This window comes from Mauremys mutica, chromosome 1, assembly GCF_020497125.1.
Source record: "Mauremys mutica isolate MM-2020 ecotype Southern chromosome 1, ASM2049712v1, whole genome shotgun sequence".
Classification (NCBI taxonomy): Eukaryota; Metazoa; Chordata; order Testudines; family Geoemydidae; genus Mauremys; species Mauremys mutica.
The window spans coordinates 213,093,381-213,106,914 of record NC_059072.1 but is presented as its reverse complement, the minus strand read 5'-3'; the positions used below and the strand labels follow the sequence as shown (position 1 = coordinate 213,106,914).

The following is a 13,534-nucleotide window of genomic DNA, read 5'->3' as shown; positions in this document are numbered from 1 at the left end:
TTGTGATACAGCTTCACACCATTCTGCTTACATGAGGTGCTACGCTCGGAGAAGAAAAACCAAATGCACAAATACAGAATGGCAGATAACTGGCTTGGCAGCAGCACTGCTGAGAAGGATCTGGGAGTTGTGGTAGATCGCAACCTAAACATGAGTGAGCAATGTGATGCTGTTGCAAAAAAAGCAAATGCAGTTTTAGGTTGCATTAACAGAGGCAGTGATAGTACGGCTCTACTCAGCGCTGGTTAGGCCTCAGCTGAAGTGCTGTGTCCAATTTTGGTCATTGGTGTATAGAAAGGCTGTAGCGATCATGGAAAGGATCCAGACGCGAGTGACAAAGGTGATCAAAGGGATGGAACACAAGCCATATGAGCAAAGGCTGAAGGAACTGGGTATATTTAGTTTGGATAAGAGGAGGTTAAGGGGGGCCATGATAGCAGGCTTCAGATACTTGAAAGGCCATAAAAAGATGGAGAAAAATTGTTCTCTCTTGCCACAGTTGGCAGGACAAGAGGCAGTGGGTTCAAACGACAGCATAGCAGATTTAGATTGAATCTCAGGAAAAACTTCCTAGCTGTAAGAACAGTAGGACACTGGCACAGATGCCTAGAGAAGTCATGGAATCTCCTTCACTGGAAGTTTTCAAAAGGAGGCTGGACAGCCATCTGTCTTGGATGGTTTAGACCCAGCAAATTCTGCAAGTTGGCAGGGGGTTAGCGCTAGATATGACTCTTGTGGTCCCTTCTAACCCTATGGTGCTATGATTTCTAACATCAGAACCCAGTGCACATAGAGCACATGTTAATGTCTCCCATTTTCAAAGGAGTAGGGGGGAAGAGTGAGAGATGGGCATAATAAATTCTATTTTCATCTCCCAGGTAGACTAAATAACAAATAAATAAATAAAATAAATAATAATAAAGTACCAATATCACCATGGTAATGAATTTTTTTTTATCCAATCACCAGCAAGGTTGAGGCAGCATTGACTAGCGAACTGAGCTTGAGGCTGAAATTCTCTCCAAAGGTCTGCCACTGACTATATGTCCTTGAGCACGTCACTTACGCTATGTCTACCCAGCCCATAGAAGCGAGCCTTCCTGTCCAGGTCGACAGACTCAGGCTAGCGGCTCTTGCGCTAACGCTCGATAAACAACTGTATAAGCAGAGCCAGGGCCGGCTCCAGGGGTTTTGCCGCCCCAAGCAGAAAAAAAAAAAAAAAGCCGCGATCGCGATCTGCAGCAATTCAGCGGGAGGTCCTTCGCTCCCAGCGGGAGTGAGGGACCCTCTGCCGAATTGCCGCCAAATACCTGAAAGTGCTGCCCTGCTCCGGAGTGTCAATACAGCTATTTTTAGTGCACTAGTGCCAGTTCTGCTAGCCTGAGTCTGTCGAGCCAGGCTGGGAGGCTCGCTTCCATGGGCTGTGTAGATACACACTTATGAGCTGTGCCTTGGTTTCCTTATCTGGACAACTGAAATTATACTTACCCACCTCCCAGTGGTGTTATTTAAGTGCCTTGAAAATATAAAGCGCTCCCTAGGTGTTAGCGGAGACTCCTGTCTCTATCATATTCAAATACAACACACAGTAGCTGTCCATAAAGCTTCAGGAATGGTACAAACAGCCTTTTAACAAAACAAACGACCCCCAACCCCTTGTGAACCACCTCCACCACTCACATCTCTCCCTGCAGTACTGCCAATCAAGTCACCCTCTAATAGGTTACAAAGAACAGTCAGCAGGACAGCAGCTAACAGGAATAACAGGCTCATACTGTGTGAGCAATTCCCAGTGAACAAACTGTGTAGCACATTAAGCCCTTTTTGCATGTGCATATTATCTGCCAAGAGACTGCATTTTTTTAAGCAGATTTGTTTGCTGTGCAAAGCTGTTTGGCAAATGTTTTTTTCAACCCATGAATTAATTTTATGTTTCCTATAAGTATACCTTTCACCTGAGTGACGTGGTGTTATTTCTTTCCCCTTATTGGATGAGCCAACGTCTATAATGGGGTCCTGGTCTACAACTGTGGCTGACTCTACAGAAATACAATTAAATAATAAACAATAAACTAATTATGCTTCAGCCCTAAATTCACTTTCTGCCAGCTCTGGTGAGAGCAAAATCTTGCTTGTGGAAAATGAACAGAAAGTGCTGCAAACACACTCAAAGTGAAGCTTTATTGAAAAGACACCGACACATTTGTGAACAACAGTTTTTGTGATTTGCTCCAGCTCTAGATACGAGACTTGCTAGCGCTTCCTTTGACTTTGAATCGTTATTTATGCCATTGAATTCGATACCAATCCACCTCTCTGCACTCCAGTCACACAGCGCACTTGCCTTTGCCCTGTTCCTCACATTTTTCTCTTTTCTTCAGCTCTCCCTTCGCTTCAACCCTGTCACCTGACTGCTCCTCCTCTCTTGTCACCTTCCTAAGGGTTGATTTCATTCAGCTTCTCAAATTCTTCTCACTGCAATTCATCCAGCTGCCGTAGTCTCTAAATAAGAAGCATGTTCACACTTCCACTCCTCCTCTAGGGGATGCTTTAGGGAAACACTTTCCTGTTCTCCTTTCCCCCTCACTTTTCTTCCTCACTCCATCATTTTAAATCTGCACTGCACACTCAGGGTGAAATCCCAGCCACACAGAAGCCAATGGGAGTTTTGCCCTATGTTACTTCCTTAGGGCAATGACATTCCCCACCTCTGTCCTTTAATGATGGCTAATGATGCATTTGTATTGGGGCTACTAATAGTGAAGTCTTTGTTGTTTTTTGCCTTTCCGTTGCTGGTTACTGAGTTTCCTTTGTAGCCACCGCCCCGCATTTTGGGATTAAAGGCGCTATATAACTAAATAAAATACCACGTAAATGATGGAAGGAGGAGCAGGACAGTGTTTAGGATACTCATTTTTAAGTATCCAGTTCATCAGGAAGAAGATTCCATCATTAAGCAGCAGAGGACACTGGTTTGTATGAACAAGCATGAATTTTCGCTTTATTAAGACAACAAAACTAAGTTATTCTGGGAACTGCATCACTAGGCACCCGTGGGTTGGTATGCACTTCCAGTTGGACCTGAAATCACCAGAAAGGTTATCATCTGTGGCTACTTCAATTGCCTTTAAGCATTTACACACACACACACACACACACACACACCCTCTCTCTCTCAAAATGATGCAGCTGACTACAGCAGGACACTCCAACTTTGCCCACTGAGGCCACACTTACAGACTGCCAGGGCCTGAAGGCCATATATAGGACCTGATCCAGAATAGTTCTTAAGCATGTGCTTGAAGTTATGCACATGCTCAAGTGCTTCGTTCTCTTATCTTTAATTTGCACTAGGACAAGGTGGTGCAAATTGCAATCACCCTCTTATTTAATAGGAGAATGCCATGTGCAGAGATTACAGGATCTAGTATCTAATGCTCTATGTTGAATCAAGCAGCTCCGGGATGTACTCCACTCTCCCAATACCCTAGTATATCAGTTGTATCCAACTTGCGATTACGTATCATAGGATATTAAAGAGGCACAATGGCATGAGATAAAATAGATTTTCAGTCATCCTCTGAATCTCTTTGCTGACATGGCATATGAACTGGTTTATTTAAACCATTAATTAGGCATTTCTGACATTAAGGCTATTTAGTAGGTGGACTGATCTTGTTTGGAAGGTTTATATCCTGTTGGGGAGGGAGGCAGGCATTTAATGAAAAATTTGGAGCTGCTCAACCATGATTTTCCTCAGCTACTTTCTCATACTTTCTTAATGCTTCTTGGCTACTAGGTTGTAGCAGCAATGGTACTTGACTCCGCCTATGGAAATAATCGTGCTTTAATGACGGCTCCAAAACAAAAGGTCAGTAACATTCTACTGAATAAAGGTGGCCTGTTGATCTCAGTGGCAAAGGGATGAGGACAAGTTTTCAAAGAGCCTATGGCTTTCTGAACTCCTACACCTCTGACATGGGCCACCTTGCACATTTAAAAGGTTTGTTGACCACTTGTTTCTCTGGCTTGTTAAAGGTTTAAATTTATTTGTTTTTGAGAGAGTGTGGGAGGCAAGGCCAGGGAAGGAAGGGATGGTGGAGAATAAAAAAACCTAATACTCATCTGAGTACTTGTATGTGGTGGATAAAGATTTGGTGCCAAATAAACACTACTACTGACTGCAAATGTGATTAAAGATTGCTGTAGTTAATGCAAAACACTTATTCCATGTAAAAAGCATGTAATGGAAGGAAGACTCAATAGATCTGAGTTATAAAAAAAACAATAACTGAACTTCCCCCCACCCCAGAAAACATTATGCTGTATTTTGAAACATCACTCCATAATCCATGATCAGTGCCTTTAAATTATTAATTCAGAATGCAAGAGCAATTTCAGACTCTCTCAGAACGGTTACTTAATTGTTGGTCTTAACCAGAGGTGAAAGTGAGCCGGTTCTTGCTGGTACGCCGTCCCGGACCGGCTTCCCGAGGCCAGCGGGAAGGGCCTGGGGCTCCTGGCAGCGGCTGGGGCCCCGGGCCCTTTAAATCACCACCTGAGCCCTGCTGCCGTAGCCCTGGGGCAGTGGCGGCAGGGCTCCAGCGGTCATTTAAAGGGTCGGGGGTCCAGCTGCCACTACCGCAGCGGAGCCCCAGGCCCTTTAAATCTCCGCCAGAGCCCCGAGTCCTGGGGTAGCGCCCACGGGCCTCCACTGGCGATTTAAAGGGCCTGGGGGCTCCGCTGTGGTAGCAGCGGCCAGAGCCCCAGGCTCTTTAAATTGCCCCCGAGCCCAGGGGCTCCCAGCCGCCTCTGCAGCTGGTAGCTCTGGCGGTGATTTAAAGGGCCAAGGGCTCCCAGCTGCAGCTACCACAGCCAGAGCCCCAGGCCCTTTAAAACTTGATTTAAAAGGGCCTGGGGATTTAAAGGACTGCCTCTTGCCGGTTGAGGCCAGGCTCCTTCTGGTTGAGGCCCCGCCCCCCTGTTCAGGACTCCAGTGTACTGGTAAGTCCTTTAAGTTACTTTCACCCCGGTCTTAACATTTCTATAGGATGTAACATAAAGGATGTAGTAGAATGGTGAAGGCTATTTACCACAACATCTGTTATACAGCTAGCTGAAAAATAAGAATTTTCAAAGTTTGGAGGTATTTCCATTTCCCAGGGACTGAAGTGGACTAATTTCCCCACAATTTGATAATGTTTTCTATACAAAGTGGTTACTGCCATTCCCCACCCCCCGCCATTCCTTCCCCCCCCCCCCCGAAAAACCTGGTTTCGATTGAACAAAAGGTTTCAAGGAATTCAACTATTGTGTGAAAAAATTCATTTAGAAAAAAGTCACATTTCATTTTTTTTAAAACCATGGGGGGGTGGGGGGGAGGTGGCAAATGTCAACCGTCTCTATCCCGCAGCTGGCAAATGTGCCCAGCCCTAATCCTATCCTGTTACCTCTTCCCAGTCCTGACCCTCACCCTAGCTTGAGACCTAGTAACCAACCCTAACACTAGCACAGAGCTATTATCCAGTCCTAATGGTAACTGGCCCCAAAAGCTGGTCTTAAACTTAGCCCCAAAACATCCAAGATTCCCAAACCTAAATTTGGCCCATGGCTACTCCCTGTCTGCAAGCCTGCCCCCAGCCTGGGGCCAGCCACCAACCCCAAACACAAACCCTACTAGAAAGTACAGCTGGTTGAGAAACTGGGGAAAGGAAGGGTGTTGTGGATAAAAAAAAATTTTTTTCCACTTCTCAGGGTCGGAAAAGGACACATATTTTTGTTCCTCATAATTCTTTCTGAAATTTTTTAATCAACATTATTTTCTAAACCAAACTTTTCTTAACATTGTTACCAACATTTGCTGCACTTCAGTAACTATTTTGATAATGATTCCAATAAAACTTTTACTTAATCATTTTGATAAAAATGTTGCAAACATAAATTTTGTGAAAAACAAAAACATTCCAAAAAAGTCAAGAGTTTTTCATGGAAGTTTCATTAGTGAGAAAAACCGTTTTCAACTAAAGACTTTTCACTCATTAAACTTCCAACTGCTCCAACCTGTTGTTATTGGCACAAGAGAGGAAGCTTTAGGAGCACATAAGTTGGGTTTTTAAAGTTTATTTTCTAGTGCAAAATGAGCTGCTTCATCATGAAGAACCATCAGAACATATGTAACCCACACACCTCCTGGGTGTGGTGTTCTGTCCCATCTAGTTGCGCTGAGAGAGAGAGAGAGAATATGAGTTTGTTCTCCAGCCTTAGCTAAGAGCCAGTTGGTTTTTAGCTCATGCAGTAGAGGCTCATGCACTAAACTCCAGAGATCCCAGATTCGATTCCACCCGCCGACAACTGGGGTCTGTCGGCATTACACATAAAATGGGCCAAACTCTGTACTCAGCTCAGGGCCGGCTCCAGACCCCAGCACGCCAAGCGCGTGCTTGGGGCGACATGCCACGGGGGGGCGCTCTGCCGGTCGCCGGAAGGGCGGCAGGGGGCTCCGGCGGACCTCCCGCAGGCATGCTTGCGGAGGGTCCGCTGGGCCCGCGGCTCCGGTGGACCTCCCGCAGGCACGCCTGCGGATGCTCCACCGAAGCCGCGGGACCAGCGGACCCTCCGCAGACACATCTGCGGGAGGTCCACCAGAGCTGCGGGACCGGCGACCGGCAGAGCGCCCCCCGCGGCGTGCCGCCGTGCTGGGGTGGCGAAATCGCTAGAGCCGCCCCTAACTCAGCTACACCTTTGCAATTTTGAGCCAGGGAGTACAGTAAGGGACCAGAACAAAATTTTAACAAAAGAATAAAAATCAATACAATAGTGACAACACATCCCATTGACTTCAGCGGGGTTTGTGGGTACTCAGTATCTCTGAAAATCAAAGCATTTCTATTTAGGTGCCTAAATACAGATTTAGAAGCCTAACTTTAGCTTCAAAAATATTGGCATGTGCCAGAAAAATATAACCACCACCTGAGATTTAAAAGTCTTGTTTTGTTAATAGCTGATCTGCGTCTGGTGCTACTTTTAAATGTCAGTTATTTTATTTTAAATATGATGGCAGGGTTACAGCTTGTTCTCTGGGTGGAATAGACTAAACCTGACCTTTTGTTCTTTCATAGAATCATAGAATATCAGGGTTGGAAGGGACCTCAGGAGGCCATCTAGTCCAACCCCCTGCTCAAAGCAGAACCAATCCCCAATTAAATCATCCCAGCCAGGGCTTTGTCAAGCCTGACCTTAAAAACCTCTAAGGAAGGAGATTCCACCACCTCCCTAGGTAACCCATTCCAGTGCTTCACCACCCTCCTAGTGAAAAAGTTTTTCCTAATATCCAACCTAAACCTCGCCCACTGCAACTTGAGACTATTACTCCTTGTTCTGTCATCAGGTACCACTGAGAACAGTCTAGATCCATCCTCTTTGGAGCCCCCTTTCAGGTAGTTGAAAGCAGCTATCAAATCCCCACTCATTCTTCTCTTCTGCAAACTAAACAATCCCAGTTCCCTCAGCCTCTCCTCATAAGTCATGTGCTCCAGCCCCCTAATCATTTTTGTTGCCCTCCGCTGGACTCTTTCCAATTTTTCCACATCCTTCTTGTAGTGGGGGGCCCAAAACTGGACACAGTACTCCAGATGAGGCCTCACCAAGGTCGAATAGAGGGGAATGATCACGTCCCTCGATCTGCTGGCAATGCCCCTACTTATACAACCCAAAATGCCATTAGCCTTCTTGGCAACAATGGCACACTGTTGACTCATATCCAGCTTCTCATCCACTGTAACCCCTAGGTCCTTTTCTGCAGAACTGCTTCCTAGCCATTCGGTCCCTAGTCTGTAACAGTGAATGGGATTCTTCCGTCTTAAGTGCAGGACTCTGCACCTGTCCTTGTTGAACCTCATCAGGTTTCTTTTGGCCCAATCCTGTAATTTGTCTAGGTCCCTCTGTATCCTATCCCTACCCTCCAGCGTATCTACCACTCCTCCCAGTTTAGTGTCATTTGCAAACTTGCTGAGAGTGCAGTCCACGCCATCCTCGGGATCATTAATGAAGATATTGAACAAAACCGGCCCCAGGACTGACCCTTGGTTACTCCTGAACATGCATGTGGCTTTGAATAAATGAACACCTGGCAGTCTGCAGACTAATTCTCACCCAAATGTAAATCCTATTTTGCTTTTTAAGTGTTGAATTAATATGTTTAAATAAACAAATACTTGAGTCAATCAGTGCAGCCCATCTCACTGAATAATATGAAATTAGCTCATGACTGTATGTAGCTGCATTTTTAATATTGTACCCACTAGCGCTATATGATTGCTGTTGCCAAGATTCAGTTCCAGTTGCTTTGAGCTGGATAAAGTGCCACAAATACTCCTGTTCTCTTTTTAGTGAAGCTACAGTAACAAAGGGTGGAGCTAAATCTGACATTTTGCAAAAACACCATTAATTCAGGATTTTAATTATTTTTTGCATAGTATGGACCACACTTTAGTAGCAAGAGGTCCCACGGACACTTCCCTTCCCATTCAAAGTGGGGTGGATCCCACCTCCTGTCCCATTCGTGATCACTTAACGCCCCTGGGGCACCGATAGGAATTGCCTTCATGAAAAAGTAACACATAAAATGTCTCCCTTTGGTCTTCATTTCCTCTCTCCTTCCCAGGGGCGGCTCTACAAATTTGGCCGCCCCAAGCAGTCATGCCCGGGAGGCGCCCCCGAGCTGCGGGAGCAGCGGACCTCCCGCGGGCATGACTGCGGAGGGTCCGCTGGTCGCGCGGCTCGGCTGGACCTCCCGCAGCTGCGGGCGGTTCGCTGGTGCGGCGGCTCCGGTTGAGCTGCCGCAGTCACGCCTGCGGGAGGTCCAGCTGAGCCGCGGGACCAGCGAACCGTCCGCAGTCATGCCTGCGGGAGGTCCACTGGAGCCGCCGGCCGAGCATCCCCTCCGCAGTCATGCCTGCGGCAGGTCCGCTGCTCCCGGGGCTCCGGTGGACCTGCCGCAGGCATGACTGCGGCAGGTCCGCCGGCCCAGCCTGCCGCCCCCCCGGGAAAGGGCCACCCCAAGCGGGTGCTTGCCCCGCTGGGCTCTGGAGCCGGCCCTGCTCCTTCCCACTTGTTCTCTCTCTCTCTCAGCTGGAAACAAGGAGGAGAGACAGAACCGTGGGACCAGCCAGATTTCTGCAGGCCACCAGCAAGTTCTTCACAGATCACAGTTTGGAAATATCTTTTCTGCACTGACCCTTCTCAGAGGCCCCGACCACTGCTCGCTCCATCCCTCTTCTGTCCGTCGCTTGCTCTCCCCCACCCTCACTCACTTTCACTAGGCTGGGGCAGGGGGTTGGGGTGCGGGATGGGGTGAGGCTGGGGATGAGGGAGAAGGCTCTGGGCTGGGGCAGGGGATTGGGGTGCAGGATGGGGTGAGGGCTCTGGGGTGAGGCTGGGGATGAGGGAGAGGGCTCTGGGGTGAGGCTAGGGATGAGGGAGAGGGCTCGGGGCTGGGGCACGGGGTTGGGGTGCGGGATGGGGTGAGGGCTCTGGGGTGAGACTGGGGATGAGGGAGAGGGCTCTGGGCTGGGGTAGGGGTGCGGGCTCTGGGGTGAGGCTGGGGATGAGGGAGAGGGCTCTGGGCTGGGGCAGGGGGTTGAGGTGCGGGATGGGGTGAGGGCTCTGGGGTGAGACTGGGGATAAGGGAGAGGGCTCTGGGCTGGTGCACGGGGTTGGGGTGCAGGGGGGTATGGCCTCTGGGCTGGGGGTGTGGGATTCAGGTGAGGACAGAAATGAGGGGTTCAGGGTGTGGGAGAGGGCTCTGGGCTGGAGTAGGGGTGCAGGGTGTGGAGGACTCCAGGGTGGGGTCAGGGATGAAGGGTTTGGGGTGCAGGAGGGGACTCTGGGCTGGGACAGGGGATTGCGGTGTGGCGGTTGAGGACTCTGCCTGGGGGTGCAGGCTCTGGGCTGAGGCTGAGGGGTTTGGGGTACAGGAGGGGGCTCCAGGCTGGAGGTTGGATGCGGGGGAGGGTGTTGAGGGCTCCATCTGGGGGTGCAGGCTCTGGGATGGGGATGAGGGGTTTGGGGTGCAGGAGCAGGCTCAGGGCTAGGGCAGGAGATTGGGGGTACAGGAGAAGGTCCGGGGTCCCAGTGGTGTTTACTGCAGCTCCAAGGAAGTGGCCACTGGGTCCCTGCAGCCCCTAGGCACATGGGCAGCCAGGAAGGCTCTGCGCGCTGCCCTTGCACCCACAGGCACTGCCCCAGCAGCTCCCAATGGTTGCGATTCCCGGACAATGAGAGCTGCTTAGCCGGCACTTGGGGCATGGGCAGCAAGCTGAGACTCCCTAGCCGCCCATGTGACTAGTGGCTGCAGGGACTCGGCGGCTGCTTCCAGGAGCCACACGGAGCTCAGGCAGGCAGGGAGCCTGCCTTAGCCCGGGGGCCCTACTGCCCCGTTGACCAGACTTTTAATGGCCTGGTCGGTGATGTCAACCAGAGCCACCAGGGTCCCATTTTGACCGGGTGTTCCTGTTGAAAACTGGTTGCCTGGCAACCCTAACTTCATTAATAAGCACTTCACTAACCTGCACACTCCACAATTTGCACCCAAAACATGGGTGTCTCTCTGTACTGAACAGCAACGTGCTGCATTTAGGACTTGACTATGGCACTGTCTTACGGAATTACTATGGAACACATTCACATGCTGTGAAGTTATAAATATCGATAGTCTGCATTTGTTAAAGGAACATTTCAAGTACACGTGCTACACTGTTATTTGCAGTGAAAATCCCAGGTCAGTAGTGCAAATTGGTGAGGTCGTAGCAAAGGTGATGACATTTCACCCTTCCCCCACCACACATAAAACCAACCCTGCAAAAGGGCCAGACTTGAATTTGCAATAAAACACAAGGCAAACCACAAACTTAGTCTGAAGATAGACAAGCAGGGGCATGTATAAAATTGCAAGGCAAAAAGTAACAGTAAAATTGAACAAACCCCCATGAATGTAAAGCCACAGCAGGGAGACGCCAATGTTGTTTCACCCGCTAAGCTAGACTGAGCCACAGGAATCTTGAGGAAAACCATAGTATCACACACACATCGCTCCAGCCATGAAATCAAATTGTTGGTGGCCAATTCAAATGGCTAAAAACCTACACATCCGGGTGACTGAAAACTGAGCCCTTATCAGGAGCTTCCCAAGAACATCAGCAGCAGCTGAGACACTTCGGCTACATCTTCTGATGAAATCTTATTAGTACAAAGGAGAATTATGTAAACTGGGCTGAAAATGTATCCTAGCCTAATGTAATTTTTCCCGTCAGAAAAGCCTGTCCTCATTTCCCCAGAATTCACTGGGAGTCCATGACCCCAAGATGCAAAAGTAGCAGAGAAAGTCCAACCATACTGGTTAGTTCTGTTTCTCTTTTAGGCTTAAGATGTCGTGTCTGTGACAATGCAGCAGGTACAAGATGCTGCTGAGGAAGGACAAATAATTACAACAGGCTTCATAGACATTAAGATCAGAAGGGACTATTATGAGCATAGCACAGGCCATAGAACGTTACCCAGTAATTTCTTCACCAAGCCTTTGACTTCTGTCTGAGCTACTGCAAGTATTTTAGAAAGAGATCCCGTCATGATTTAAAGTGATGGAGAATCCATTATATCCCTAGGTAAGTTGTTCCAATGCTTCTCTAAAAGACACTCTATTTGTTTTCTCTCTGACATGGATGCAGTAGCCATGTTTCCAATGCATTTAAAATATTTTGGCATTAACAGGCTACAAAAGCTTTAAATCTGGGCTCCCTAGGAAGTGCAAACCACATCTTACTTACCAACACAGGAGGCTGGTCTGCCACTCCAAACTTTGTTGTCCATACATGTTACTGTCCGGTCTCCTTTTAGCTGGTATCCTGGGGAACAGTAATACTCACATCTGGAATTAAAGTACGCGCCATCTATGCACTTGAACCCCCCATTAGTTGGCATGGACAGTGTTGGGCACCGTATTTCTGTAAAATAAAACAAATGTATCCAGTATCTTCTGTTTTGCCGTTCTAGAGGAGTAGGGGGGAAACAGATGTGCAGTACTATATGTGAACAAAACATGGTTAGGAATTTTTCAGTCAGAGCAAGTGAAACTTGTCATATGATTTTCCCTCCTCACACGGACTTCAAATTTTGCTATCATACAGGTAAGTTAGCCCAATGGAATGAAATTGTTTTAAGGAAAGGCCAGCTGCCCACTCCCTTCTTTTGTCAAAATGTTTTCGCTCACAAACTAATGGTGGGCCCATTCAATCTGGTGACATTCAAATTTTGCAAAATGACATACAATTAACAGTGCGGCTAGAATTAACTACCCACCATATTTTAATATGTTTGCAAAGGGGAATTCTTATAACCCCTCAGTTTCAGAAAGATTTCTACAGACTCAGAGCCCACCTATTCCATGAAGCATTCCTGCCTTTAACGCCTCTCTCCACTCTGTTTTCTCACTCCTCTATAATGCACCTGCCATGATTTGAGACTGCAAACTGCTCTGCATTCAGCTGTTTGACACAGTCCACCTATCACACAGCACCATGTACATCACAAAGGCTATGTAAATAATGTCTGAAACAGGTGCAGCTAAGTTAGCTACGGCTTCACAAAGACATATTTATTTTTAAATTCAAAATATGAATGAGAGCCCAAAGATAAACAGAGTTAACTCTAAGAGCGGCTCCTGCCAGTTAAGTTTCTTCCCATCCCAGCACTGACATTAAATATAAAAGCTACTCACATAGACATTAGATATTAGACAGAGATGAGTTTAATCACACAAACAGCGATATATGTGCACACAAGTATGATCTACTCACGTTTACACAAAACTTTCCCAGACCAGCGTTTGTTGGACTGACAAATAAGCTGTTGAGGACCATGTAGCTCATAGCCTTTCTGGCAACGAATATCACATCTTGTCCCCAAGACATTTTTGTAATATCCTCCTTGAGGTGTTCTGCAGTTTGCATTACCATGTTTCACCTTAATGGGAGAACACCAAGGCGTTTCTGGCAAAGAGAATGGAAAAACAAACACAAAACACATACATTTTACTAACGACTAATTAACTTAAGTCACACTTGCAAAGTCATTTTGTTTGTTCGATGTTGTAGAGAGACTTTATTAAAAAGAAAAATGTAAAAAAACACATGCAGAGATGTCACTTCCTGGCCTGATCCAGCAAGGTGCTAAAGATATCACAAGGTCAGGCCTTTAAAGGTGAACTGTTCCTGCCTGTTACAAATTAATGAGGGTTTCTATTAAATTGGGTGTCTAAATGTCATGCTGGTGGAATAAGTGTGCCACCATGTGGACAGTTGCATGATCACCAATATATTTAGTTGTAATACCCCACAGAGGATGTATTTACCTGCCCTTTGGTCACCAAAGGTGGCAATTGAAATGCAAGTTCAAGCCCAGTGAAGCTTTATCTTTATATGTGGCATAATTTTATTTTCCTTACTCTTGTTTTAATACCCTTTCATTCAAAACTTCTGTC

General features: G+C 47.3%; 1 protein-coding gene across 2 annotated transcripts in view; it reads right to left on the bottom strand.

The window, feature by feature from the left end:
• The window catches only part of SRPX (sushi repeat containing protein X-linked), a 72,180-nt gene that overhangs the window by 11,805 nt on the left and 46,841 nt on the right, over nt 1–13,534 (bottom strand). For both annotated transcript variants that reach the window (XM_045004617.1, XM_045004625.1), the window contains 2 exons: nt 12,852–13,043; nt 11,823–11,999 (listed from right to left, as the gene is read on the bottom strand). In XM_045004617.1, coding sequence (XP_044860552.1) covers nt 11,823–11,999; nt 12,852–13,043 — 369 coding nt within the window. The remainder of the gene's footprint in view (nt 1–11,822; nt 12,000–12,851; nt 13,044–13,534) is intronic.